General features: G+C 43.0%; 1 protein-coding gene across 3 annotated transcripts; it reads left to right on the forward strand.

Moving 5' to 3' along the window:
* The first annotated feature begins 8,454 nt into the window (after positions 1-8,454).
* LOC118778796 (nuclear receptor subfamily 4 group A member 1-like) lies at positions 8,455-17,993 on the forward strand. Of its 3 annotated transcripts, none has more exons than XM_036530519.1 (8): positions 8,455-8,572; positions 8,802-8,995; positions 11,789-12,588; positions 12,864-12,993; positions 14,675-14,838; positions 14,982-15,184; positions 15,400-15,578; positions 16,282-17,993. In XM_036530519.1, exons 2-8 carry the CDS (start codon positions 8,968-8,970, stop codon positions 16,536-16,538), a joined length of 1,761 nt encoding a protein of 586 aa, XP_036386412.1. In that variant the 5' UTR covers positions 8,455-8,572; positions 8,802-8,967; the 3' UTR covers positions 16,539-17,993. The 3 variants fall into 3 exon arrangements, with proteins under 3 accessions (XP_036386412.1, XP_036386414.1, XP_036386413.1); XM_036530520.1 differs by having other exon boundaries at positions 8,481-8,495; XM_036530521.1 differs by lacking the exon at positions 8,802-8,995.
* Positions 17,994-25,548: the final 7,555 nt, after the last annotated feature.

Raw genomic sequence — 25,548 nt, forward strand, 5'->3', positions numbered from 1 at the left:
TGTCTGCACACAGAGACGTACAAACACGCCTGGCAGGTCACTGCTAGCCAGACAGATGGACCTCCTCTGGCACAGGCCCCGGGCAGCAGCAGCTGCCAGCGCATGCCTCTGACGCCTGCGTGACTTTAACCCATAAAATATGAGCTAGCACTTCAGGAACAACGTGTCGCTCCCTCCAGGTCACTTACAGCACGTTGCTGGGATCAGCCTTTTTCACTCCACTTTTCCTCAGTCTAAATCTAAAGATAACCTTGCCACTTTCAAACTCATCTGGGGAATGATCTGACACATCATTTGAAGTTGCAAATTCTTAAATGATCACAAGAAAGCTATTTAATTTACATGGTAAATATGTAGGTAATTATATTTTTTACTGAATGTAAACATATATTTAGTACATAAATGCACAATAATGTGCACACAAACACACACATACGCTGCTTAGAAATTTGAGCAGTCTTTCATATAGTTCCAAAGTTACGCCATCTGTTGCCTTATTTTGGCACTTAGGGTTTTTTGTGCTGCTTTGTTGTTATATCCTAAGATTATATTATAACAAATATCAAAGCTCCACTACTAGCAACCAAATATTCAAGTCCTCAGTTAAGGAGTCATATGTGCTTTACATGTTCTGATTTCTGAAAAAAGAGCAATTAAAAAAAGTGCAGTGGTTTAGTTGATATGCAGGGCATTTCAGATAAACAAAGTCTGATAAAATTGTTCCCCAGACCCAAGAGTCTGTGGTAACAGAAATGATGGATGTGGTGGTCGAAGGACATCAGTTGGAGTGTAGAGATGGTCCTGTGGAGGGCTGCACCTGTTCCCACTCACGTGGTCCTTCAAGCGCGAGGGTAGGAGAAACCACTGTAGAGAGGATGAGGCATGGCCAGAGGGTCTCAGAGGGATGATGTCACTGCTGTCCTTGTCAGATTTCACCTTTCGTGCCTGAATGAAGGGAAGTAAATACTCTGGGGTTAGGTGGCTTTTCAGTAGACAGTACTCATTTATGAATAGGGGATTAACTGAAGAACATGCTAATTAGGTCTGAGTGCAGGTCCAGCCAGTGATGATGGTTATGATGATGATGCCTATCTGTTTTTAAGTAGCTGTCAGTACTTCCTCGAGATATCCTGCTTGTATTGTTTCTGTTTTCCTGTCTGTCAGTGTGGGTGTGTCTTTTGTTTGGTTTTTTGCATGCATGTGCCTTTGTTTTTGTTCAGCCCACCATCCCACCTCCTGTCCCACCTATCTACCCTGCTGCCACACCCATCACCTGAAGCTCGTCCTGCATGCCTGTTCCCTGTTTACTAATCACTAGTCCGTGTATAAATACCCCTCCATCTTCTCTGTGTCTCTGCCAGTTTGTCACAGTGTATTTGTTTGTTTCGTTCCTGTTTGTCTTTTGCTTGCTCTGGTTTTTGACATTCTGCCTGTTTTTTTGGATTTTGGAACTTGCCTTGTGTTTTTGGATTCTCTGGTTTTGACTTGGACTTATTACTACTGATTTTGGATTTCCTTCAAATAAACACCTGGTTTGTCATCCTAGTCTGCACCTCTGTCCTTCCCCCTGAAATCCTGACAGTTCTCTCCTTTTACACAAGGATCTCACAGTCCTTCTCAGTGTCAGGGACACATCTCCTCCACCTCCACCAATGTTTTCTTTGTTGTAAGATTTTTCCTTCTCATTTTTTTAGTCTCATGTGTGGTGAGTACAAATGTGTGCTTGTCCTTCAGTTTTATTGTGTTTTTTGGTTCTGGTCTTGTGTCCAGTGTTTGTCCCATGTGATGCCACAGCCAATGGAGCTGTCATCAGAAAACAAGTGAAGGTGGATACTACACATCTGCCCATGCATCCCCAACCTTTCCCAGAGTCTCTGCAGGACCTCCAGAGATATGAACCTGGACTGCTGGACCCAGTTCGATGGGGTTTGCGGTTAGTTTAACTTCGCCATACCCTCGTAGACAACTTCCGACAAATGCATCGGAAGCGGAGATCAGAGATTATAAAGCAGAAAAAGTCGTGTTTACCTTGCCATAACGTTATGTCTGTGTTTCTTGTTTGTAGTTAACAATATTTCGTAATGCGATTAAAAGGCGCTGTAAAAATACTGTAAGAATACTCTCCACCTTAAAAAACGTAATATAAACAATACGTTATTCTCACAGGGCGGCTATTTTTAGAAACTCCCTTTCTCTTTTTCTTCTCACACATAGACCTTCCCACAGCCCGGGCTGTGTCACAACCAGGGATTCCACCTACGTCAATGAGAACCTTGATTTACGTCATCGGATAGACTTGCCCCCGTTGTTCTGAGCGAGACAAGCATCTCGGGGGTGCTGGCGAAGGGAAAGCGCTGAACTGCACGAGAGAAGAAAGTAACCAAACTGGAAAAACGCCGGAGACTCGTATCATGTTTCGCGGTGAGACGCAAAGAAGAAAACCCTTTACTGCGTTGTGGCTCGACTGGTTTCCCGTGATCGGTATGGCCTGGAAAATGAAAGAGACGATTAGAAGACTCGAGCAGTATTCCAATCCTGAAAACGTCTACAAAGGGGAAAAGGAAAGGAATCCGAAATGCTGCGATAGCGGACGGATGAAAAAAGTGGATTCCTGAGCGTTAAGCCTTACGAGTGCACTCGCTACAGAATTGCTATTATAACAGGCAAGTGAAGACGTAGTAACCTGATTTTCGTTTATTAAAAACGCCAAAGGAACGTTTTTTTTCATCGTACACAACACATTTCATTTTCAGTATATTTGCGTACATATGAAGTGTACATATTAAATATATTTATCATTTAAGTATATTGACCATATAATCATATGACCGTTTCAAATTCATCGTGCTCACGGGGGCTAATAAAATTCCACTTTAAAAATCGAATCGAATGGAGTAATTTGTTGTATGACATGCATATTTAGAGCAAAGTTTTGGTTCCATTATTTTATGCAATGTGGGAGACATTATCTTAAATGTGCATGACAAAAGACTAGAACATCAGCTGGTTCCTTTTCCTCATTGAGGCAATGAGTTTGGGTTTACGGAGCCAATGGGCTTGCTTAGATCAAACATTGCATCAGCTCACAGAGGGATGAAACACCCAAAACTGACTTAATATATTTGAATGTATTCACACACACACACAGACACACACACACACACGCACGCACACGACACTAGGTTGCCAGCCTCTAGCTTTCGTTCATGTTTCAGCAAGTAGAATCAACTAAGGTAATACAGGAGGACCTAAACAGCATCCAAAAGTGGGCAGATACCTGGCAGATGACATTCAATTTAGATAAATGTAAAGTCTTGCATGTGGGAAATAAGAACCTTAGACAAGACTACTTCATGGGGGGAAAAAAACTAGAATGTGCTCAATTTGAAAAGGACTTGGGAGTAATGGTTGACCCAAGCCTAACAGGATCTAGGCAGTGTGCTGTAGCAGTAAAAAAGGCCAACAGGATGCTGGGATATATAGCCAAAAGCATTGAGTATAAATCTAAAGAGGTTATAAAAAGATACCGAAGCTCTAGAAAAGGTTCAAAGAAGGGCAACTAAATTAGTTCCTGGCATGAAATATAAACGCTATGAGGAAAGACTCAAGTTACTTAACCTATTTAGACTAAGCGAGAGGAGGCTTAGGGGTGATTTAATTGAGGTATTTAAATTTATAAAAGGAATCAATAAGGTTAACTATAATAGATTCTTTAGGGTGAGTTCAGTCTGTAAAACAAGAGGACATAAATGGAAACTAATTAAGAGTAAGTTCCGCACTGATATAAGGAAATATTATTTTACACAAAGAGTTATCAATACATGGAATAGGTTGCCAGGTCATGTAGTTGAGGCAGAGACCCTTGCTGTGTTCAAGTCTAGACTTGATGCAGTTTTGGATACTCTTTAATTAAGAAATGGCAAGCTTAGTTGGGCCGAATGGCCTGTTCTCATCATCATATGTTCTTTTGTTCTTATGTTCTTAAGTCTGCAAGATGCAAGCACATCCCTGCCAAATTTCAGGGGTGGTGGTGGTCTTGCTCTTGTCTAACCCCTGTAGGATTCACCTGAGCTTTGCATTTCACCGTATTTGAAAAGGAGTTAAATAGTTAATCCTTGAAAGCTGACACAGCATCCCCTCCTGTGCCAGGGGAAACACCCATGCTCTGGTTCAGGGTAATGGCTTACGTAAGCAGGTGCAGTGTATGCTGGCTCATGTTCTACCGAGGAGCTGAGACCGAGAACCTCATCTGTAATCTCAACACCTGAACTTAGCCCGCAACAACGCAAAGGGCAAGTGGGCCAGGGGCGGGGAACCCCTGCAGGTGCACATCACATTCACTAATATCAAGGGGAGCCTCGATCCCACATTGCAGAGGGCTCCAGCCCAACAGGCTGTTTTTAACAATGTTGTCCTCATTGCTGTAAGTGTATCTCATCAAGAGAGTGTGGCTATTTGGGGGTGAGAGCGGTCAGCATGTGATGGACCTCTGACAGCTCTGGCAGAGCACAAATGGAGGCAGTGGGATAGAGGGACCCCCCAGCATCCCATCTGAAGCAGGTGCGGAAAACACACTTCGAGGAAAGCAACTGTTCCACTCACGAGGACTCTTCATTTGCCGTGGTCTAAAGCTGACTTCTCCCTAGAGAATCTCAAGTTTAAAGCACCAGCAGCCCTGTAACGTATCACATGCTCTCCTTAAAATATACCAGTGTGCTTGTGTAGACACGTATTTACAATCTATGTTTGCACATACACAGAACACAGTTTGCGTAGTTGTGTATGGAAGATCAAGCACAACAGCAATGGAATTGGAACACAGAAATTTCATGCCAAAAAAGAGGGACAAACCAGCAGGAATCAGCCAGTGCATTGTGGGTCTGTGAGTATCAGTTAGGAGATTTGACTTAGAAACACATTGGCACTTGAGTGAAGTTCCTCAAAATGACCAAAGAGGGACAGAAGAGATGATTTCGCCTGCAGGGGTGTGTCGTGTCAACAAGGGCAGCTGCTGCGCTCTGTGAGGGGCCACGCCCCTGCCACTGCTGGCTTTGGCAGTGTGAGATTAACCTCACCAGTACGGCCATGCGCAAACAGAGAGAGGGAGAAGGAGAGGGGAGGAATACAGCAGGGAGCACTTAACCCACCACCAGGGAATACATCACATATAGAATGCCTTCATGGAATATGGAAGAGCCTTGCTTTTGCAAAACTGCAAATGACTCACTGTGAGAAAGGGTTCCCCAAGAAGTGATAACCCTACTTGTTGTGGAATTACTGCTTTCTTTTGCTGTAATGGGAAAGTAGACATGTGCTGTCTGGATGCTCATTCCACAATCAGTAAATGTGTGCCTACAGCTGGATGCACAGCAATGTTATACAAAGGAGGGGGAGGGGACATGGAGGAGGGCAGTCCACAGGGGCAGGGACAGGTCTAACTTTGTTTAAATTCCAAACCTGATTACTTCTCTGTGGTCATGCAATTGCATAAGTCATGACGTTGTACATACAACAGAACAGAGGACTTTAAAGTACTTGAATCTGCCATGTGGGGTTTAGGACAAGCCAGTATGAGGTTTGATTGAATCAAGTGTTAAATCAGTCTTCGAGTGACCTGCGAGACCAGAGTTGCGCCCCATCCTCAAGATATGGAGACAGCGAACTCTGATATAGCGTGGATATTTTTTGTATTATACTTTTAGGTGCAGTCCTGTATCATATATTTTCTCAATCAGAGCAGCTTCATCTGTCCAAAGAATTAGCAATGACAGAGCTACAAAGTTCACAGAGACTCAGTAGGGTCAGAATAGTACCCTGAGCTTCACAAGTCCCCGGTGGTGAATATGTGCATGGTCATGTGTAATGTTTTCCAATCGGTTTCCTGTGCACACCACCAGATATCCAAATATTGACTTTATAATATGTTTTATGGAGTCATTTAGTCAAACAAGGAATTAGAGATTTGAATAACTGCTCTTACAGTGCACTTCTTAGGTTAGGGTATGGCAGAGTGTGTGTGTGCCATGCAAAAGCACACTTTCCATATAGATAGCATGCTGATGTTGACTTCCTACCACTGTTCCCTCACATATTGGCCCTCTATAGCTGGACAGTCGGTTGTGGTCTCATGTAATGCTTCATTTGAAAATAATCAAAGAGGAAACATTTTGCTGTGGTAAAGCACATCCCACCTTATAGAGAGTAAAAACCTCACCGGAGTAAAAGTGAAAACATGTAGAGAACTTCTGTGAGTAGTTCTGCTTTTTCCTTTCACATAGTGCGTTCGTCCTGATTAGCTCAGGGGCACAAAGAGTACCTTAGTCAGCCAGTCAAGCATGAAGTACATTAGGCCATGCAGTCAAAAGACAACAGGAAGGAAGGCAACAGGTTTTGACAGTTTTATCCAGTGGACCTACCACTCAAGTGTTAAGTCATCTATATACTAAAATGTAAAAAAAAAAAAAAACTCACAACCAGGATGCTTGTTCTCAACTTATGGTTTAAAATCAAGGAGCTGAGACACAGTGAGTAAAGTCATTACTACAACAATCAGCAACTTGTGATGCAGGTTTAAGCAGTAGAGTGAATCTTGTAGAATAGAGTGAGCCCTGACCACCATCTGTGTGGGGAATGCCAGTAGATTTAGGACCATCTCTGTGCCTATTTAATTGGCAAACCCTTTGTTTATGAAAGATGATTTTGTTGTAAAGCTAACAAGCAGTATATTTGACAATTTAGGTGGTTAAAATGTTGATAGCAAAAAGACCAATTATTGTCATATCATAGTAATATGCACTGATATACATGCAAATGTACATTTGATTCATCTGAATTTGATTCATCATAATTTATTGCGTGCACATATTGGCATGTACATTGATGTAATTACTGTTAGTTAAAGCAGAAGTACCTTTAAGTTTAAACAAAGTCCACTTACAGTAAACAGAATTGGTTGTGATGAGTACATTCATGTAGAATTTGCACAAGGTGTGATGGAGGTTTGGCAATGCTAAATACATATACATGTTTTTTATCATTATTTTGCAATATACTACACAAAAACAGATAAGCAATTCTATGGCCAACAATTAAATTATCATTGGTTTTACTACGTTATATATGACATATTTTAGAAGAAATTGTAACATCTCCGATATTAAAACTGACAAATCCTGACTTAAGAGCGCCGTACGGGAAATCAGTCACCACTTGACGGCCTTTGATGTTCCAGAAAAAAAAGGTGCAGCACATACAGTAGCTAGTCAAAGCCATTGCCAGCCAGCGCTAGCCTGGACACGTTAGCTCACAGCAAACCACAAAAACCCGATCTGTAGGAGTATGCGGTCACCAAGGGCGTAGTTTTGGTCTCAACATTGGTAGGGACACAACAACCGAGGGGACATTGGAATTATGTAGTATGACTTCACTCCAAAGATAATGCGAACGAGTTCACTCAAATACTGGTAGGGACATGTCCCTACCATCCATATGCAAAATTACGCCCTTGGCGGTCACTGACGTAGGCTCACTGATCTCGGCCGTGTGCTTTGCCGAGTCAAGACCATTATCAAAACCATTAAACCATCAAAGCCATAAGCAGGTCCTTTTAAGGTTCTAGATGGAAACGTAAGAAACATCAGTGATCCGCCACAAAATGGACTTTGTTTTGCGTGTGAACCACACTGACTCAGTATGGTTGCGTGGTACAGAACGCCAAAGCGAGACAACCTATAATTTTGCGTAAAAACACGTTTCTGAACTGAATTCTCACTACACCGTGGCTCTGGTGCGGTATCACGTCATATTCCCTCTGCTGGTCCGTGTTAATTAATGTTCTCCCAACGGAACAAAAGACTCCGAGCTTTCCAACTATCCTTTGAAGGACAACTGCCGATATTTGTACACTAATTTACCGCGGGGCAATAAAGTGTGGGATTTGGAAAACAATACAGCAGCGATCAAAATCTGTAGGTCGCTAGTTAACATGGCTTGCTACACAGAAACCTGCCGTATGTTCCGCTTTGAAATATAAGCCAGCTAGATAACACGACCAAATTGGTTATTTGGGGAATCCTCGTCGTGTAGTAATGTAAAAATACTTCCTTGCTATTACTGTGCTATTCATTTGACATATGAAGATTTTTTTCTTCGCTTTTAGCTATTTATGTCATCGCTCGTCGTCTATTTTTAGTCCATTCCAGGCAGTAATAGCCCCGCGCGTGTAGCCTTGTCGTTTGGGGGCTAATTTTAGATCAGACAATCCGCTGGCGTTTGCGTCAATGGAATCCCGTGTGTGCGTCAGCCCCGAGGACGTTTGTCTAAGAAGGACACCATTGGTTCATAGCCGGAAAGTTCTCCGCCCCATTACCATATATGGAGACTGGCACGCCAAGGAGCGGATACCTCTTGACGTAACGGCACAGTCGAATTGTATAAATATGACTGAAGCAGCAGAGGAAGGTGCTACAACAAGAGTTCTAAAGGATGGCAGAAAGGTAGAGAGAAATACTTTTGATCACATGGAATACAGACAAATTGCTTGAAATTCTTATTAAACTGGATATAAAAGCAGGTAGGTAAAAGTAACTTGTGCATGCTCCTGTTTTTAATGCTGCTGTTAGTGGATACAGTCTCTAAACTTACTGTCACCCAAGGGGGTGTGTCCATAACGAGGGAGAATTTACTATTTAAATAGAAGAAGCAATGAACGATGAGACTAGAGAATTAAACCTAGAACTATGAAACATTTCAACATTTTTGCTAACTCCCCAAACCTGTTCTTTTCATTTTTTTTTCTACAGTGTTTGGATTGATAATGAAACACTTCATAAACAAAGACTATCAATCACCACCTTTTATCAAAAAAACGTGTGGTGGAGTTGTTTCTCAATAATGGCAATTAAGTTTTATGATTGACTGACTGTAACCGGCCATACAGCTGGAAGTTCAACAGAGCGCGATTGACCGATGCACCTGCTACGGAGAATGAGAATGGGTTCGTATTTCACAAAGTGTATAAATCCCAGTGAAAGATGAAGTAGCATGTACTGAAACTTTGCAAACGGAAAATTTCGCATGCAAATGATGATGTTCGGGAAAACTGATAACGTGTGTGCGTTTTAACTAATTTTAATAGAGCGACTGTTTAGGTCAACGTCTCGTGTAATGGTTTATGTTATGTAGCTACATTATACGTTGCCTGTTCAAAGACCTAGACGTGCATCGAAGGATCTAAAAGTAAGTTAATCTAGACGTTATCCTTTAAAAAACGGAACTGCAGATTTAAATCAAGACTCTTTGGGTGAGAACGAAACGGACAGCTAACAGCCACAGGGCATGTCTGCTTATGGCTATTTGCTTAGATGATCGCGTCTCCTTTATTTACTGCATGTCAAGTACACGATTTTCTTTTCAACTGTAGTCTGAAAACCAACATGTTTGTTAGCTTTCTTACATAATTACACATAATAGATCTTGGCCAAAGCCTTGATTATTATTATAATAGTCGGTGACCGGTGCAGTGAAGAGGTGGTACGTAAAACGTGTATTTTTCATTTATTTGATAAATGTGGTGTTTGTATTTTAATTAATTTGGTAGTTACCTAAACGTGGAAGAGACTTTGTCAAAAGTGTGTGAATTTAGCTTTGATCACGGCTAATAAGAGCCGGTGGTGCACCCCTTTGGACAGTTGAAACAGTTCTCCTTGGCTCAAATGTAAGTATGGACACTTTTTTAGAGTGACTGCTGGTTCCAACAAGAGGTGAAGGGACCAAAGCAATGAGGTCCTGCAAGACGCACAATCGTTTGTTGTCTCTAATGCATTCCGGCTATAGTGTGCATGTGCATAAGGAGTTCATAGGTCAAATCACAACGTCTGTGTTACACCTCATAGGTCAAGGTTGTTTCTTGGTTTAGTTTGCAGCTGGTGTAGGGTTACTGTCGTCAAATTGTGTGCTAAAAGCGATCGAGGGACTATGTAAGAGGTTCAGAGGAGACACTGAAAACCTGGACAGGAACCAAAACTGAGCAATAAGGAAAGGGGAGTGAAAGTGTATTTGGCTATGAGATTCTCTCATGTGTAGGTGTTAATCTCTACTAAGACTGGCCAGCAACTTTCAACAGCATAATGCTGTTGCCTCAGTCTTTTTTTTCCTTTTTTTTGTCTCTTGTTTCACTGGAAAGCCATTCTTATACCAGGCTACCTTGGTGTACCACAACAATGCGTTAGAGCAGAGAAGTTGTGAATGTGAGCATATCTTAATGGCCTCCTCTCATCTCACTATCTGACACAGGAAGGTCACCAGATCATACAAAGGTCTATTGTATGTGGGACGCACATAAAGCCCCATTTATACAGGACTAAAAATAAGTGGAGGCTCTCACAGATTTTTCAAATTCTGAGTACATTGTGTTCTCCTGCCTAATTACTAATATCATGGTGGTCACATGGGTCCAATGAGGTTTGCAGGCTTGCGTAAAGTGGTGGTCATTTTGAGAGATTCAGTCGTAAAAGTCAGTTTTCATTTTAGAAATTTTATTTTTAATTACACCTAAGTCACAGTATTTGCTGCTGTTTTCATATGAGACATAATCCACCTACTATGTACACATTTTTTTTAAAAGGATGTGTGTCAGTTTTCAGTCTCATCTCATTCTAGTGTAATGGTGAGGATTCAAAGAAAACTAAAACAAGAAAGAGAGGTTGGATTTGACTAGACTAAAACAGGAGGGAGGCGGGGCGCAGAAAAAGGCAAAGCTTCCTGAGAAAATGACAATGACAGATAGACTTATGTGGACAGAAAGGACCTATGTGGCTCAATATCTGATCATTTTGATTCTGAAATATTTTGATTCAGCTCTGCTGTCAGCATTTTGTGTTTTATGTGCTTTTCGGCCAAAAAGACCCCCCCCAATTATTACACCTTCACCCCTCCTGCCTCTGTCACCATGCTCATTTGATTTGGCACTCAGCCCTATCTGAATCTGAAAATCTGAAACAGTCTGGTGGACCCCTCTTAGTGCTGCCAACCTTCAAAGGGGCCTGCACCGTGTTTATAAGTGTGGGGTGTTTGAAGCTTTATAAGCTGGTAATGCAATATCCTGTGGCAAGACTATCTGCCACCAGACTGCTGACTTTCCAAGCTTTCTCAGAATCTGTAAGGGGAACTAAATCCTCCCCCACCCCACCTCCCATCTGTAAACTACAGGAGTGTGGAGGAAAGAGGGGTTCCTCCCGGTGCCTCAGGAGAAATGGGTTAGAGGTATTAAAGGTGATGCTTCCAACTGCCATGTTCCTGTGGTGCTGTTGACTCAGAGGATTTGAGCAAGGCCGATGTATTGCAGCTTAAGCCACTGGTTTTTGCTGCAGGCTCTCCCCGTTCTCTCACCCGCCCTCTCAAATCCGGAACAGTCATACAAGGAGGCCCCTGCCAGGGAACAGATCATTCCCCAGGGTAACTGACTTTGGTTTGGTTACCGAATTGCCTGTCCAATGAGAAGCTCCAAGGGCGTATCTTTCAAAAGGTTTGGGAGAGTTTTTTTCTGGTTGTTTTTTTGGCCTACCTCCAGCTTTGGTAGCCAATTTCATGTTCAGAGGGCATTTTTCTCCTGACACCTATCGCATTTAGTCTGACTTTCACCTCAAGTATGCCATCAGCTTTGGCAAGCCTACTAAGCAGTCTGGGAGGTGTCTCCTGAGGGCCTCTGCCATTGACTCAAATGTCCTTCCTCATGCACTTCTTATACCACCATATTCATACACTGTGGTTGTTTCCCCTTGTCCCACAGAAATGCCCTGTGTTCAAACTCAGTATGGAACTCTGCCCTATGACAACAGCTACTACAACACTGAATTCCTGAGCCTCGACCACACCGCCAAGTTGGCCATGGACATCAGTAGTCAGCGGGACCAGCTGCCTGCCCCCTCCCTCCCCAGCATTAACACACTAGTGGGCGGCTACAGTGGAGAGTTTGATACATACTCCTGCCAGATTGCAACTTCCACCGCACCCACCTCCGCTGGCACCAGCTCAGGCCAGCAGTCACCCTTCGAGCAGGATGACTTCCAGGTATACGGCTGCTATCCAGGTACATTTGCCCTGAGCTACCTGGATGAGACGCTATCCTCCTGTGGTTCAGACTACTATGGCAGCCCTGTCTCGGCACCGTCCCCCTCCACCCCTGGATTCCAAACACAGCCTGCATCCGCCTGGGAGTCTCCTTTTAGCCCTTACTCCCCTGGTCCTGGGTGCTGGGCACCCGAAAAGTCGGCCCTTCCCCAGCCGCCCTCCTTCTTCACCTTCAGCCCCACAGTGGAGCAGCAGTCCCCGCTGGGATCTCAGCAGCCCCAGTTGATGGAGCAGAACGGCTACGGCCAGAGTCGGCAGCACTCCTCACCCTTGCACTTTGCCCCACTGAGCCTGGACCAGGAGCCCCTGGACAGTCCCACACTGGTGGAGGGGCCCTTGACGTCGCCCAAAGTACGAACCCCAGGGGCTGGTGAGGGCCGCTGTGCGGTGTGTGGGGACAATGCCTCCTGCCAGCACTACGGGGTGCGCACCTGTGAGGGATGCAAAGGGTTTTTCAAGGTCAGTCATGAGAGATCCCTGATCCAAGGTTTACCCATTCCACAGCAGATTTGCTTGTTCTGGCCTGGCATATGTCCAGGAAATGGTTTGTGTATATATAGATCCATAAATACTACTTCAGGTTGATCTATGAATGAAAGGATTCACTGGTGTTCTGAACTTTTCCCCCTGTCCTCTCTATGGCACAGCCTCCTGACAAGCTGTTCAAGTAGCAGAATGCCAGCGGCACATCTCAGTTGAGGATTTGAAATGGAACTTTTGTGGGTTTTTTTCAGAGAACTGTACAGAAAAATGCTAAATACGTGTGCCTGGCAAACAAAGACTGCCCAGTGGACAAACGGCGGCGGAACCGGTGCCAGTTCTGCCGTTTCCAGAAGTGCCTAGCTGTGGGGATGGTGAAAGAAGGTGAGGTCGGCAGTGTCCAAAGTCAGCATGTTTCAGTGCTTTAAGCATAACATGTATAAATACTCTGCAGCCCCTTGTCCGATGCTGGACCCCCAACTAAGAGGAGCTAGCTTTACTGGTCTACCTACTTTTGCCATACTCTTTTTCAGAGCGCTGCGAGGCCTTGAGTAGGGCTTACCTCACCTGTGGCCTTACTGCTTCTGAGGGAGAAGCGATGCCAAGGGTAGAATTTTTAGCCTACAATAATGCAGTGGTATGCTGTATCTGAACAGAACAGTAAACCACAGCTCATGTTGTGAATATGAATGTTGGCAATAAAGTGGTTTGGACATGTTGACCTGGCACTACAGTGCATCTTGTTTTCACTGATTAGGCAATAACTAAGTTTGCGTGACAGAAGTTTGACAGCTCACTAACAACGTTATTAAAAACAGCAGTTTCTCATGTTGAAAGGGGGTAACAGAAGATGGCAGGTCCAGCTTTCACAGCTGTTTTCTTACTAGCAAGCTGTAATGATCACCTCTTGCATGTCTGGCTAGCTGTATATCTTCACCAGTAACATTAAATACTTGTGTGAATGACATCCATAAATTCTACTTTTCATCCGATCCTGGCAATCTGCCCATCCCGCATCATATTTCAAGTACAAGGACAGCTTTGGATGGTACTCCATTTTTCAGTTTGAGGACTTGCATAGCTGTAAATGTCATGTTATTTGCCACAAAAGATGTTAATGATTACTTAGGTTCAAGTGAAGACATACATCTTTCAGAGAAAAAAAGCATTTCAAATGGCATTTTGTTGCAGAGGCTAGGTGATTTGTTCTAGCAGTTGTGTTGTGTATGTATCAGTCCTGATTCCATCTTGGAGATGTTCTGATTACAGTAAGCTTCTATGTTCAGCTTACACTGGGATGGGAACTCTTCAGATTGGTGGTGGGATCTGGTGTGGTATCAGTGGTCCAGTCTCTCATTTAGGGAGTAACACTAGGAACTCCCATGGCCCCAAGTGGGAAAGCACTTAATGTCTCACCACTAGTGATGGGAATTCCGGCTCTTTTTAGTGAGCCGGATCATTTGGCTCAGCTCAGCAATAAGGGCTGGCTCTTTCAGCTCCCAAACGGCTCTTCATTTAGTATCATTTCTGGCTTTTATAATTCAGCCAAATTTAGCAATGTTTTGAGCTATGATTGGTATGCGTGCACGTACATCACTTAAATTATTCAATGTAATTATACTAAACCTTATAATTTCCAGAATACCATTATTTTACATTATGTTTGGTATAAAAACATTCATGTAAAAACATCAAACACTGTTCCACATGTGTATTGAACATTTTAGTTATATTGCACGTTGTATATTAGCGTTTTGCTACAAACACTAAACACAGTGCATCTGGTCCTCCTGCATAAATGTATGTTACAATTCTAACATTCAGTCAGTGCATGGAGTACCTGTGGCCAAGTAGTGTGGCGAAAAGATCATCCTATTATTCTGTCTTGTATTAATTAACAACAAAAAAAAGAAAAAATAAGAAATCGGCTCTCAGACAGGAGCCAGCTCCCATCGTTCTCATAAAGGAGCCGGCTCATAGAGCCGACTCGTTCGCGACCAATACATCACTACTCACCACTGTCCTAAGACCAGCTTTATTTCCTCCCTTTCCTCTTTCCTTGCAGTTGTGCGAACAGACAGCCTGAAAGGTCGTAGGGGTCGCTTGCCCTCCAAGCCTAAGAATGTGCAGGACGCTGGATCAGCAGCTCCCCCAGTCAATATCATTGCCTCCCTTGTCAGGGCACACATTGACTCCAACCCTTCCATGGGGAAGCTGGACTACTCCAAGGTGAGGACCCAGGCCAGGGGGGGACCGATTATCATGGCTTAATCTGAAATATTTGAAGCAGGGTCTGCAGTTGCATGCCTTCCACCCCCCATCTGGCATATGTGACGCAATGCATCACTTACCCTGCTCTGCTTAAACTCCAGTACCAGGAGACCGTGACCAGCCTATCAGAGAAGGAGGATGCCAGCGACATCCAGCAATTCTACGACCTTCTGACAGGCACGATGGATGTGATCCGCAAGTGGGCAGAGACAATCCCGGGCTTCACCGCCTTCTGCCATGAAGACCAGGAGCTGCTCCTAGAGTCCGCTTTCGTGGAGCTGTTCATCCTTCGGCTAGCATACAGGTATGACTGAGGGTGTGTCCTCCCACTCAGTCCACCGGGACCAAACACTCCATCCTGTCCTTTTTCTGCCTTTTGCCACCTACCTTCTGACGGTTCTGTGCAATCAAGCAAAAAGAAGAAATACATTCGCTTTCCTGGCAGAATGGGGCAAATTATGATTTTCAAGGTAACATCACTCCATGGTGAAATTTGGACCATGTGTTGCTTGTGCGCAGGTCGAACCCTGAGAAGGACAAGCTGATCTTCTGCAATGGTGTGGTGCTCCACCGCATGCAGTGCGTGCGAGGTTTTGGTGACTGGATTGACTCCATCATGGACTTCTCGCAGAGCCTCCACCGCATGAACCTCGACGTGTCCTCCTTCTCCTGCCTTGCAGCCCTTGTCATCATTGCAGGTAAGTGGGTCCATTTCAGCTGTGTAACTTATTTAGACCAACAGAAGCTGTTGACTTTCCACTGCAAAGCACTCCAAATGGTTCGTTACATGGTTATGCTGAGAGTCCCTCATGCCAATCACTTAACGGCTAATTATTTGCAGCTGTTGTCAGCGTTATATTTATGGTTAAACTCCAATTGGCATTCCGATTACTATGCCCTCTAAAGTGGGGTATTAAGTAGTTTGAGATATCATAGCTTTATGATATATACAACTAACTCTATATTTTACTTTTACATAAACAAACCTTATACATAATACATAACTATCATTTGATGTGGTTAAAAGAAATAGCCTGTTTGGAACAAACAGCAAAGGGTTGCTCAAGGAACTAATGCAAGTGACATCTAGGGCAGCAGTGTAGTTGCTGGTTTGATTCTCACTTGTACTACTGCTGTTGTTCCATTGGGCAAAGACCTTAACTTGACTTGCCTCAGTGAATATCCAGCAGTATAAATGGATAATATGCAATCTGTATAAGTCGTCCTGAATAAGAGTGTCTAAGCCAATGTAATGAAATGCAATATCTACCTGAAAAGTCCTTGGCTAGTGTCCCTGGTTGCATGCACAAGTTCTTGAGGGAAGTGTGCTTCTAGCACTCCTTCCGGAAAAGCTTCCTTCTCCCCCTAAGCCATGTCCGTCTCTCCCCCACCTTTCCTCAGATCGCCATGGCCTCAAGGAGCCAAAGCGGGTGGAAGAGTTCCAGAACCGGCTAATCGCCTGCCTCAAAGACCATGTCACTAGCAACAGCAGCGACCCCAGCAGGCCCAACTACCTGTCGCGGCTCCTGGGGAAGCTCCCGGAGCTGCGGACACTGTGTACCCAGGGCCTGCAGCGCATCTTCTACCTGAAGCTGGAGGATCTAGTCCCACCTCCCCCCATTGTGGATAAAATCTTCATGGATACCCTGCCTTTCTGAAATATGATGAGAACAAGGGGAAAGGTTCAACTCGCAGATGGCGCTAAGAAAAAAAACATTAAAGATGTAAAATGGAACCTTGTTTCCATAGCCTTAGGGAAAATCAGGATATAAATCTGTGAAACACACAGACACCCTCACCTAGCTTGTCCTGCCTCTTTGTGATGCACCGCCTAATGGGCAGCTTGTTCTGTTGCCAGACAAAATGATTCTAGAGAGACAACTGAAACATCTTTTTCCCTCACCTTCTCATTTAAAAAGTCACATACTTTTTGTCACTGCAAGCCATAGTGATGGACATTAATGTTAACATTTTTTTCTTTCTCTTCTGCGGATTATTCGTGATGATACAAATGGAGAGAAGAATGTTTATCAACTTGAACATTTACTCATCCAGTTTTATGTATTTTTGTTTGTTTTTGGGGTTTTTGTGTTGGCTTTACAGCTGTGCAAGAATGGTAAATATCTGCACACATTGAGGAATGCTGGAAGAGGGAAATCAAAGAACACACAGCATGACCAGCACCCATCAAAGGGCAGGACCATACCTCTGAATGGTATGCAGTATTAAAGCACACAAGAGAGGGGTGATAGGGCTCCTCTGTCCCAGGTCATTCATTGCCAGTTGATGCACAGGTAGCACATATTGAGATCCTAAGAACGAGCTGTTGAGGAGTCTCTTTCGTTTTACCAGTGGCCAAGTGGTCAGTCCCATATTTCATTATCAAACAAAGTCCTGCTCTCCGTCCAAGATGTGAACAATGCGTCAGGGGCAGTGTCTCTTATCATACCATAAGCATACAGACAGAAAAGGTCAAGGACCAAAAGGGGCCTGTTTTACAAGGAGTGAAGGGTTACTAACTCTGTTGGTGGAAAATAAGCATACTCTCCATCCCAATGAGGTGCCGCAATACACAGTCGGTTCCCTGTAACACAGTAAGTAGCTGCTGGATAGAAAAGCTCCATCGCTGAACACACTGCTACAAGGATCAAGTTCCTCTGTTTAAAGTCATACAGAGTTCACAGCGTCACAGTGTAACGGCACCGTCACAGCCATCTGTACTTAGTGCCTTACTGAGAGAACCTCATGGAAGACTCTGTGCCATTCAATGATACTGCAACCACAGTATATTAAATACGAATAGCACAAAACATAAAAATAAAAAAATCCCATTGGTGCTCTGCTGCCAGCGCAGTGTTAGAGACCATGTGTCCTGGACAATCTGTGTTCAAGCAGCAATTTCAAGCGGCCACATGTGACAAGTCACTCATGTAAATATGGGACAAAACACAATGGGTAAAGCTACTGTTAATGTTACAAGTGTTGCCTTATGAATTCTGTATTCTCCACGGGAAGAATATGCATTTGTATATTATTTGTTGTTGTTTTTTTTTTTCTAAAGAACCTTCAGTGGCTTTTCAAAGTCGCAAATTACAAAATGTGACAAAAAAAAACACAAGCAGCTATGAGCACTCGAGTGCACTCTAACAGCTTGTAGTTTCACAAATATTACCTGCTTCCTTTTCTATGTATGTTTGTGATAAGTGTATGTATACTAACAGCAGAAATGCTTTATATTTGTCAAAGGTTTTTTTTCAGTTTTCTGGTTACATGGATATATATGCAGAAAACGTTAATTTAAGAAAATAAATTTAATATGAAAGCTTTTTCAAATAGACCTTTGTGGTGTTGCTTCAACAATTATCAGTGGTTGAATAAAATGCCTTCCCAAATTTCAGATTTGAACATACATGTTCAATGTCTTTACAATCATTGAGCTGCATTGGTTCTCCTTCTCAGTGCACAGAAATAGGAAGGATTATGACATTGAAGATCAGTTTTGAGATCATGACTGGGAGATTTTTTTTCTTCAGTTGTCTGATCCACCCTTGAAGCAAATGCATGACTGTTGGTTATTCTTTATGTGAGGCAATGTTTCAGCCCTTAGTCCATTTCAGCTTTTGTCGAGGGACTAACAGTTCCTATGCATATTCGTTTCTGAAATTAATAAAATAAAATTGAATAATAATGTTATATTACAACATAATACATATTACAACAAAATAGTAATAGGTGTAGGGTTGCTAGAATATGATGAAAATTCAAAGAATCACAATTTGAAACCTATAAAGCCATTTTATTAACAAAAGATTGTATTAATTCATATAAACAGATGCCTGCACAAATGAATATGGATCCCATGTAAAAAAAAAGATGTTTCAGTGACTTGTGGGTAGGACATTCCAGCCTAAACAACAGCAAAAAATGTTTTGAGGGAGCCTAATTTACAAGCTGGAAACACAACACAGTTGAACTGCAGTTTTGAACCTTTCAGAAAGGTGATCTGGTGAGACAGGTAATGTCATGTGAATGTGTGTCAGAGAGCACAGGTCATGTTTCAGTAAGTAAGGCCTCCTGGGGGAAATGTTACCCTGGCACTTGATTTGATTTTCAGACCTATCGGAATGCCGGCGCGTGCAAAGGTGTCAACATGGGCACAGCGCACTTGTTGGTTTGTAGCTATGTCATGTTCCCCAAAGCTCAGAGGTATTGCGAATTGTGTTGAACCAACCCACCCCCCGCCCCCTCTGCTGGGGACCTGGTCGAATTCGTCTCTGTGTTGTTTGGCAGGCAGAGTGGAAAGAGTGAAAAGGGGAGGGTGTGTTGGGGGGGTACTGTGTGAAGCCAGTACAGCATCTCGCTATGGGGGGGGGGGGGTTCAAGAGTGACCATGTTACTCTACTCCTTAGTAACACGAGCAGATTCACTCTGCCTTTTAACAGCAGTCTCACCACACCTCATCACTCATTCGCTCATTTGCATGTTTGTACATCAGACCAATATCTAGGGGCAGTGCCATGGCTCTCACCATCTGACTATTGAATTTATCTGCTGTCAGATGGACTGTAATGATGTGTGACACAATAACAGTTCAACAGATCCTATTATTTCGGACACAAGGACTGAAACAAGTATTGAAACTGACTTTATCAACTGTATTTGGCTAATCCAAGTGAAGTGGAATTTGTACCCAAATAATATTATTATGAGTATTATTTATCATGAGCTAACATGATAACATGCTAAAAAAAAGCAATATTTATCAGATGGACAGAGCGCTACAACTATAGTTATTTTAAATAAACACAGATACACAGGCTATATAAATGTATGACACAGCATAATTTTATGAGGCTTTTTGTCTGTTACTGGACTGAAAGCAGGATGAACAAGAGATTCAAAAACCCACACTATCCTACCAAAAGCTATGGGCATTCCATCTGATTGCAGGAAAAGGGGTATGATTACAGGTGCGACCATGCATGGTTTGAAGAGAATAACATCAGACCTTGCAGTGGCAAGCACAGAGCCCCAGTCTCACCCTTACAGGACATCTCTGGGGCAAAATGGAAGGCCTTATGGTAATATCCAATGCTAAAACACAAAAGCAAGTCTGCATTTCAGCCTTGAATATTGCCATAAGGTCTTTAGAGTCCCTTCATCTTCCATCGCAGAAACACATCACAGTTCTCCTCACATAAAAGTGGCGGGTTTCATCATCAGACTGCTGCAGCCCTCCTTGCGCAGGGACCACAAGCGCAACATGAGCTGTGTGCGGCCAGCCACCTTTTTTTAGAGGCGAGGAGCAATTTATGTGGCACAGGTGCAAACAGCACATGGGTCAGCTGCCAGAAATATTGTTTAGTTGCATTTCTGTCAGTTTTGATCTCAGTCTGGGGTTGCTTTTCTCTTTCACTTTTTTTTCAAAGGAAATATGGGAATCTGAGGAACGGGACGCCGTTGGCCAAGGTCCCCGCACACAACGCGTCAGCCGGCGCACAACCTCCATGGAACGTGAACGCACCTGGGCCCCAGGTCTGACACCCATCACTGTGCCTTGTGCTGAGAAATTAATGCCGTTTCCGTTTCCAGACGGGTTCAGAGGCCACCTGGTATGCGAAGAACATGATCAGCAAGGAATCTACTCATGATCACAGGATCACAACGTTCCACACATGTCCTAGCAGCCGAACATGTTACCTGTGCCCGGGGACCCTGTGTCTTATTTCTTGTCATGAGCATATCTGTCTCAGCTAAGTTCGCTTCCAGATGTCAGCTGACCCACATAGCCATAGTAGTGTTTTAAATGCTACATTTTAAGCTTTCTCATGTAAAACCATAGGAAAACATTACATTTACATTACATTCACATAGCAGACACTCTTATCCACAGCGACTTCCAGCAAAAGAGAACAGAAGTGTATCCAAGTTAAATGAGCAACAGTGCCAGACCAGGCTAACAACACGTGCGAGTGCATGCACAACACAACATTTACAGAAATCCACACACACACTCATGCAAACACACACAAAAAATACAGCTCTGGCTCATTGCGTATATCAATATGTGGGCTTTAATGCTTCAGTATGGAGTATGATACCTCCATACAATATGGTAAGTTAAGAAATAATAAATCCACTGCAATCTATTTTTACCCCCAACAACATGGGTAGATATTAAAACTTTGTGAAGCTGGTCCGTCTAAATGCTGCAGCTCTAATCAGATGTTTGCTTTAACTTAGGTTTCAGTGATGTTGGAAAAGGTATTTGAAGCCGAGTTGGAGCTGTCATTCGTGCTCCATGTTCACATTTCCTTGTTTTCTTCCATTTTTGAATGCTTTTTAGCCGTTCATGCAACCCCTCTTTCCCCTTCATTTGGAATCACTAATGTGCAGTAAGCAGTGGCGGAACTAGAGTTTTATACATGGTGTGGCCAGGGGGTAGCCAAGGCTACTTTAGGGGGTCCATAGACCATGACAGAAAATTAGTGTGTAACCCTAACCTGGCATCTAAGGAGGATGAATGAATCCTATGATTGCTGATTAGAGGTAGAAGTGATAAGAAAACTTGGGTCTCTCTGTTTTCATGAATATATAATCTGCGTCTATAAATGTTGAACATCCGATATATTTTCAGAAAATAAAGCTCAAGCACCAAGGAGATAAGATTTCTGTGTGACATAATTTGCATAGTTTATTTATGGAAGTAAACTTACAAAAAAAACACACACTGAAATTTGACATACCAGGTATGACCAACTTGTACAGACCTCTCTGATCCACCCAAGTCAAACAACATGTTTTTTTCTGTCTGACTGAAAACACAAGATATGCCTGATATTATCTGATGTTATCAAATAGGAGAAATGGACTTGAAAAAGAAAAATAATTTTGGTGCCCACCAATATTACAAACTTAAACAATGTTCCCTGCAATCATTGGAAGGTTGTTTTTATTTAAAAGCATAATTTCTCAACAACAACCCCTATTTAACATATAGTAAGTGCATTTTTGTTTGTTTCTCAACTTACATATATTTTACAGGCTTTGTTGCATATGTAACTTATTTGTTGTCCTGTTAATTACATATGCAACAAAATAGTAATGTTACTTTAACCCCCATTACTTTTCAACCTCTATTTCTCAGCCAATTTACACTGAATTGCAAAAATAAGACAGTCTATGGTTACATCTAAGCATCCAATTACCTGCATTTTTGTCCAATCTTAATCTTAATTACAAATCCCCATTATCATAACAGTACCTTAAAATCAACTACCAGCCTAAGCTACTAGTTAGATCATGGCTAGCCCTACTCTGCAGTTAGTAGCTATAATTTCTTACACCTTTATGATAACAAACAGGCTATCTGCAAATTGTGGTAATCTTTTCAGTAACGTTAACAGATTGATAATAACAATTGTTCGTTTTGAGTTCAAGTACGAAAATCTGAGTTATTGGATTTCAAATTGCTAAATGTTAACTCGCTGAACACTGACAGCTATACTAGTTACCCCACATGAGCTAAACACTCATATACTGTAACTTACGACACTGCACTTTATATGCGTGCTGTGTATTACTAGCACAGATGTAAACATAATGTTAGGCTAAATTGGGAACCGATCTCTCTTATCTGATTAACTGTCTGTTATGGAGCCAAATTGCCAATATGCATCTACACAGCGACTCAACTTTTGTAAAAGTTGTTCAGGAAACCTAAACCTGATGCTAAACCTTAAAACTTATTTCAAAATAGTGCTTTCGCCGCAGGTATGACTGCCACCCTAAAATTTCATTGACTGTCACTGGCAGTCTGATGCTGATTGATATCTCATTTCACCTCTTGTTGAAAGAAGCGTTTATTTTGACATCCGGCGGCACCCCTCTGGCTCCACCACTGCCAGTAAGCTCACCTCACTGCAACAACCTCCACACGCGTGTAGTAGTGATTTGGTAACAAATAGAATCCTCCAGCACACTCATGCTTAGCCAATGGCTGTTTTTTGCACTACAAGCCACACAGTGTACCACAGCAGAGTGCGCACTCATTGGGGGGTAGGTGCTACTTGTACTGATGTCATCTGAGCAATTTGTAAGCACCTGACAAATTGCAGGGGACCTAAGAGTGGCCAGCAACTCCTGTCCCCCTCAAAACAAAGCCAATTAGTTGCGGGCTCCACCTTGGGCTCCCGGTCATCATCAGCTGATGACATGGCTTGAATGGAACTATGCCATAGAGCTCAGCTTGCACTCAAGGTGAGTGCCTTGACTGGTGAGCTACTCTGGAGCCCCTTTACTTTCCCCCTGTTTCCGATTCTGGACTCCCTGTCTTGTGTTTGGAGGCCTGAGTAAGTCAAAACTGCTATGCAAATCTCACTTGCAAGTCTCCCAAGTCCTTTTCAAATTGAGCACATTCTAGTTTTTTTCCACCCATGAAGTAGTCTTGTTTAAGGAAATAAGAACCTTAAACAAGACTACTTCATGGGTGGAAAAAAACTAGAATGTGCTCAATTTGAAAAGGACTTGGGAGTAATGGTTGACCCAAGCATAACAGGATCTAGGCAGTGTGCTGTAGCAGTAAAAAAGGCCAACAGGATGCTGGGATATATAGCCAAAACTATTGAGTATAAATCTAAAGAGGTTATATTGAAATTATACAATGCCTTAGTCAGACCGCACCTGGAATACTGTGTGCAGTTCTGGGCACCGCACTATAAAAAAGATACTGAAGCTTTAGAAAAGGTTCAAAGAAGGGCAACTAAATTAGTTCCTGGCATGTGTGGCAAGTTCAGTCTGTAAGACAAGAGGACATAAATGGAAACTAGTTAAGAGTAAGTTCCGCACTGATGTAAGGAAATATTATTTTACACAAAGAGTTATCAATACATGGAATAGGTTGCCAGGTCATGTAGTTGAGGCAGAGACCCTTGCTGTGTTCAAGTCAAGACTTGATGCAGTTTTGGATACTCTTTAATAAAGAAATGGCGAGCTTAGTTGGGCCGAATGGCCTGTTCTCGTCATCATATGTTCTTATGTTCTTATGTAAATGTCCCTTCATCAGCAAAGAAGTGAAGAACAAGGCATGTGGCTTATTTTTATAGGCCAGCAGGAGGCTGTTATGATGCTGGCTAGGAGCACTTTGCTCTTGGAATGTCATCAGTACATGTTTCATAGTTTAAACAAGCATCCCCTGCTAATCCATTTGAAGCTGGGCGGCATGGTGTTGACCTTACGTGCTGAATACCTTTCATCTGAATAATTCAAAAACCCCATGAAGCACATAAGGGGTCAATGTCATGTAATAGTTGCTGAGGTACATTGAAGCAATCAATTGGCTTCTTAATTTGTTCTGGGTTAAGACGGTGTCATCACAGAGACCTCCGTCTCCTCTGGCATGAGTGTGCTGCAAAATATGCTCTGAGTGATCCCATAAGAGCAGAGATTGTACAGGCGCATTAATATTGCTGCAGAGTTTGGGGCAGGTCTCTCAAGAAATAGTGTAACCATCTCACATTCTGAGGGGCAGGAGCTAAAGGCCCCTGGCATCTATCACATGCCCAAGCCAGTCTGTCAGGGCTCCCGCACCCTAGCTGTTGTGTTTTTGTTTTTTTTCCTGTCCATGTGCTTTTGTTTTCCTTGTGTTCTAGCCCTGCCCCGCTCTCCGCCTTGTCTCCGCCCACCTGATTGTCTCCACCTGCCTGCCTGCACACCTGCCTCCCATCACCTAATCAGCCCAGCCCTATATCTACCCTGCTTGTCTCTGTGTTGTTTGCCAGATCGTTTCAGTGTTTTCTGCCTGTCTCGTTTCCCGCCCGTTTTCCCTGTTTGGATTTTTGCTGGTTTTTGCCTCGCCTGTTCTTCGACATCGGTTTTTCCTGCCCTCCTGTCCTGATTGCCTGATCTGCCTGCCTTCAAGGTTTGACCCTGCCTGTTTCTGTTTTTGATCCTTGTTTTCCCCTTGGACTGCCTACCTGGTATTTTGACCCTGCCTGTTTTTGGACTGCCGGCTTGTTTGACGATTCTGCTAATAAACGCCTGGAATTGGAGCACTTGTGGTCCACGTCTGAGTCCGTGCCTGAGTCCTGAGTCTTCTGATCAGTTCCACCAGCAGAACACACATTTCTCTTTATGAACTTGAAGGCCATAATCTTTCAGCTTTGCAGCGGTATCTAAGATCTTAGGTGCTTTTCCTCAGTTTTGTCTGAAACTAAAATAACAGATTAACACTGAATGTTGGGCAGTCCATGAAGGATGTGATCCATTGCTCTTTGGAATAGAACTGGGACCAATTCAATGGCAAAGTACAGCTAGCAATATCAGCATAGACCTCAGTGTGCCAACGCTGACAACAGGCCCTGTGAACATCTGGGAAATGGGTGTGGACCATTCACTCACGTTCTGTAGTCAAGTCAAAGTCTTTTATTGTCATTTGCACAGATCACACTAAGCATTGAAATTCTTGAGGTAGGCTCTGCTAACATGTAACATTAAAGACCTGTGACGGCACGACATAGAAGGCACTGAGTGCAAGGTAGTTAAGTTATAAAAATTTTAAATACACTAGTGAAAAAAATGTTTAATTTAAGCTAAAAAACTAACTGGATAAAAAGGGAAAAAAAAAACAAACAGTATATGAATATCTATGTGCAAATTGCGACATACAAT

The sequence above is a fragment of the Megalops cyprinoides genome, chromosome 6 (genome assembly GCF_013368585.1).
Source record: "Megalops cyprinoides isolate fMegCyp1 chromosome 6, fMegCyp1.pri, whole genome shotgun sequence".
NCBI classification, from domain to species: domain Eukaryota; kingdom Metazoa; phylum Chordata; class Actinopteri; order Elopiformes; family Megalopidae; genus Megalops; species Megalops cyprinoides.

What these genes read in the sequence shown, in the direction of transcription:
- LOC118778796 (XM_036530519.1), top strand. Translation starts at nt 8,968, where the DNA reads ATGCACCTGCTACGGAGAATGAGAATGG. An exon ending in GATGCAAAGGGTTTTTCAAG is followed by an intron (nt 12,589 to 12,863) that starts GTCAGTCATGAG and finishes GGTTTTTTTCAG; the next exon opens with AGAACTGTACAGAAAAATGC. An exon ending in TGTGGGGATGGTGAAAGAAG is followed by an intron (nt 12,994 to 14,674) that starts GTGAGGTCGGCA and finishes CTTTCCTTGCAG; the next exon opens with TTGTGCGAACAGACAGCCTG.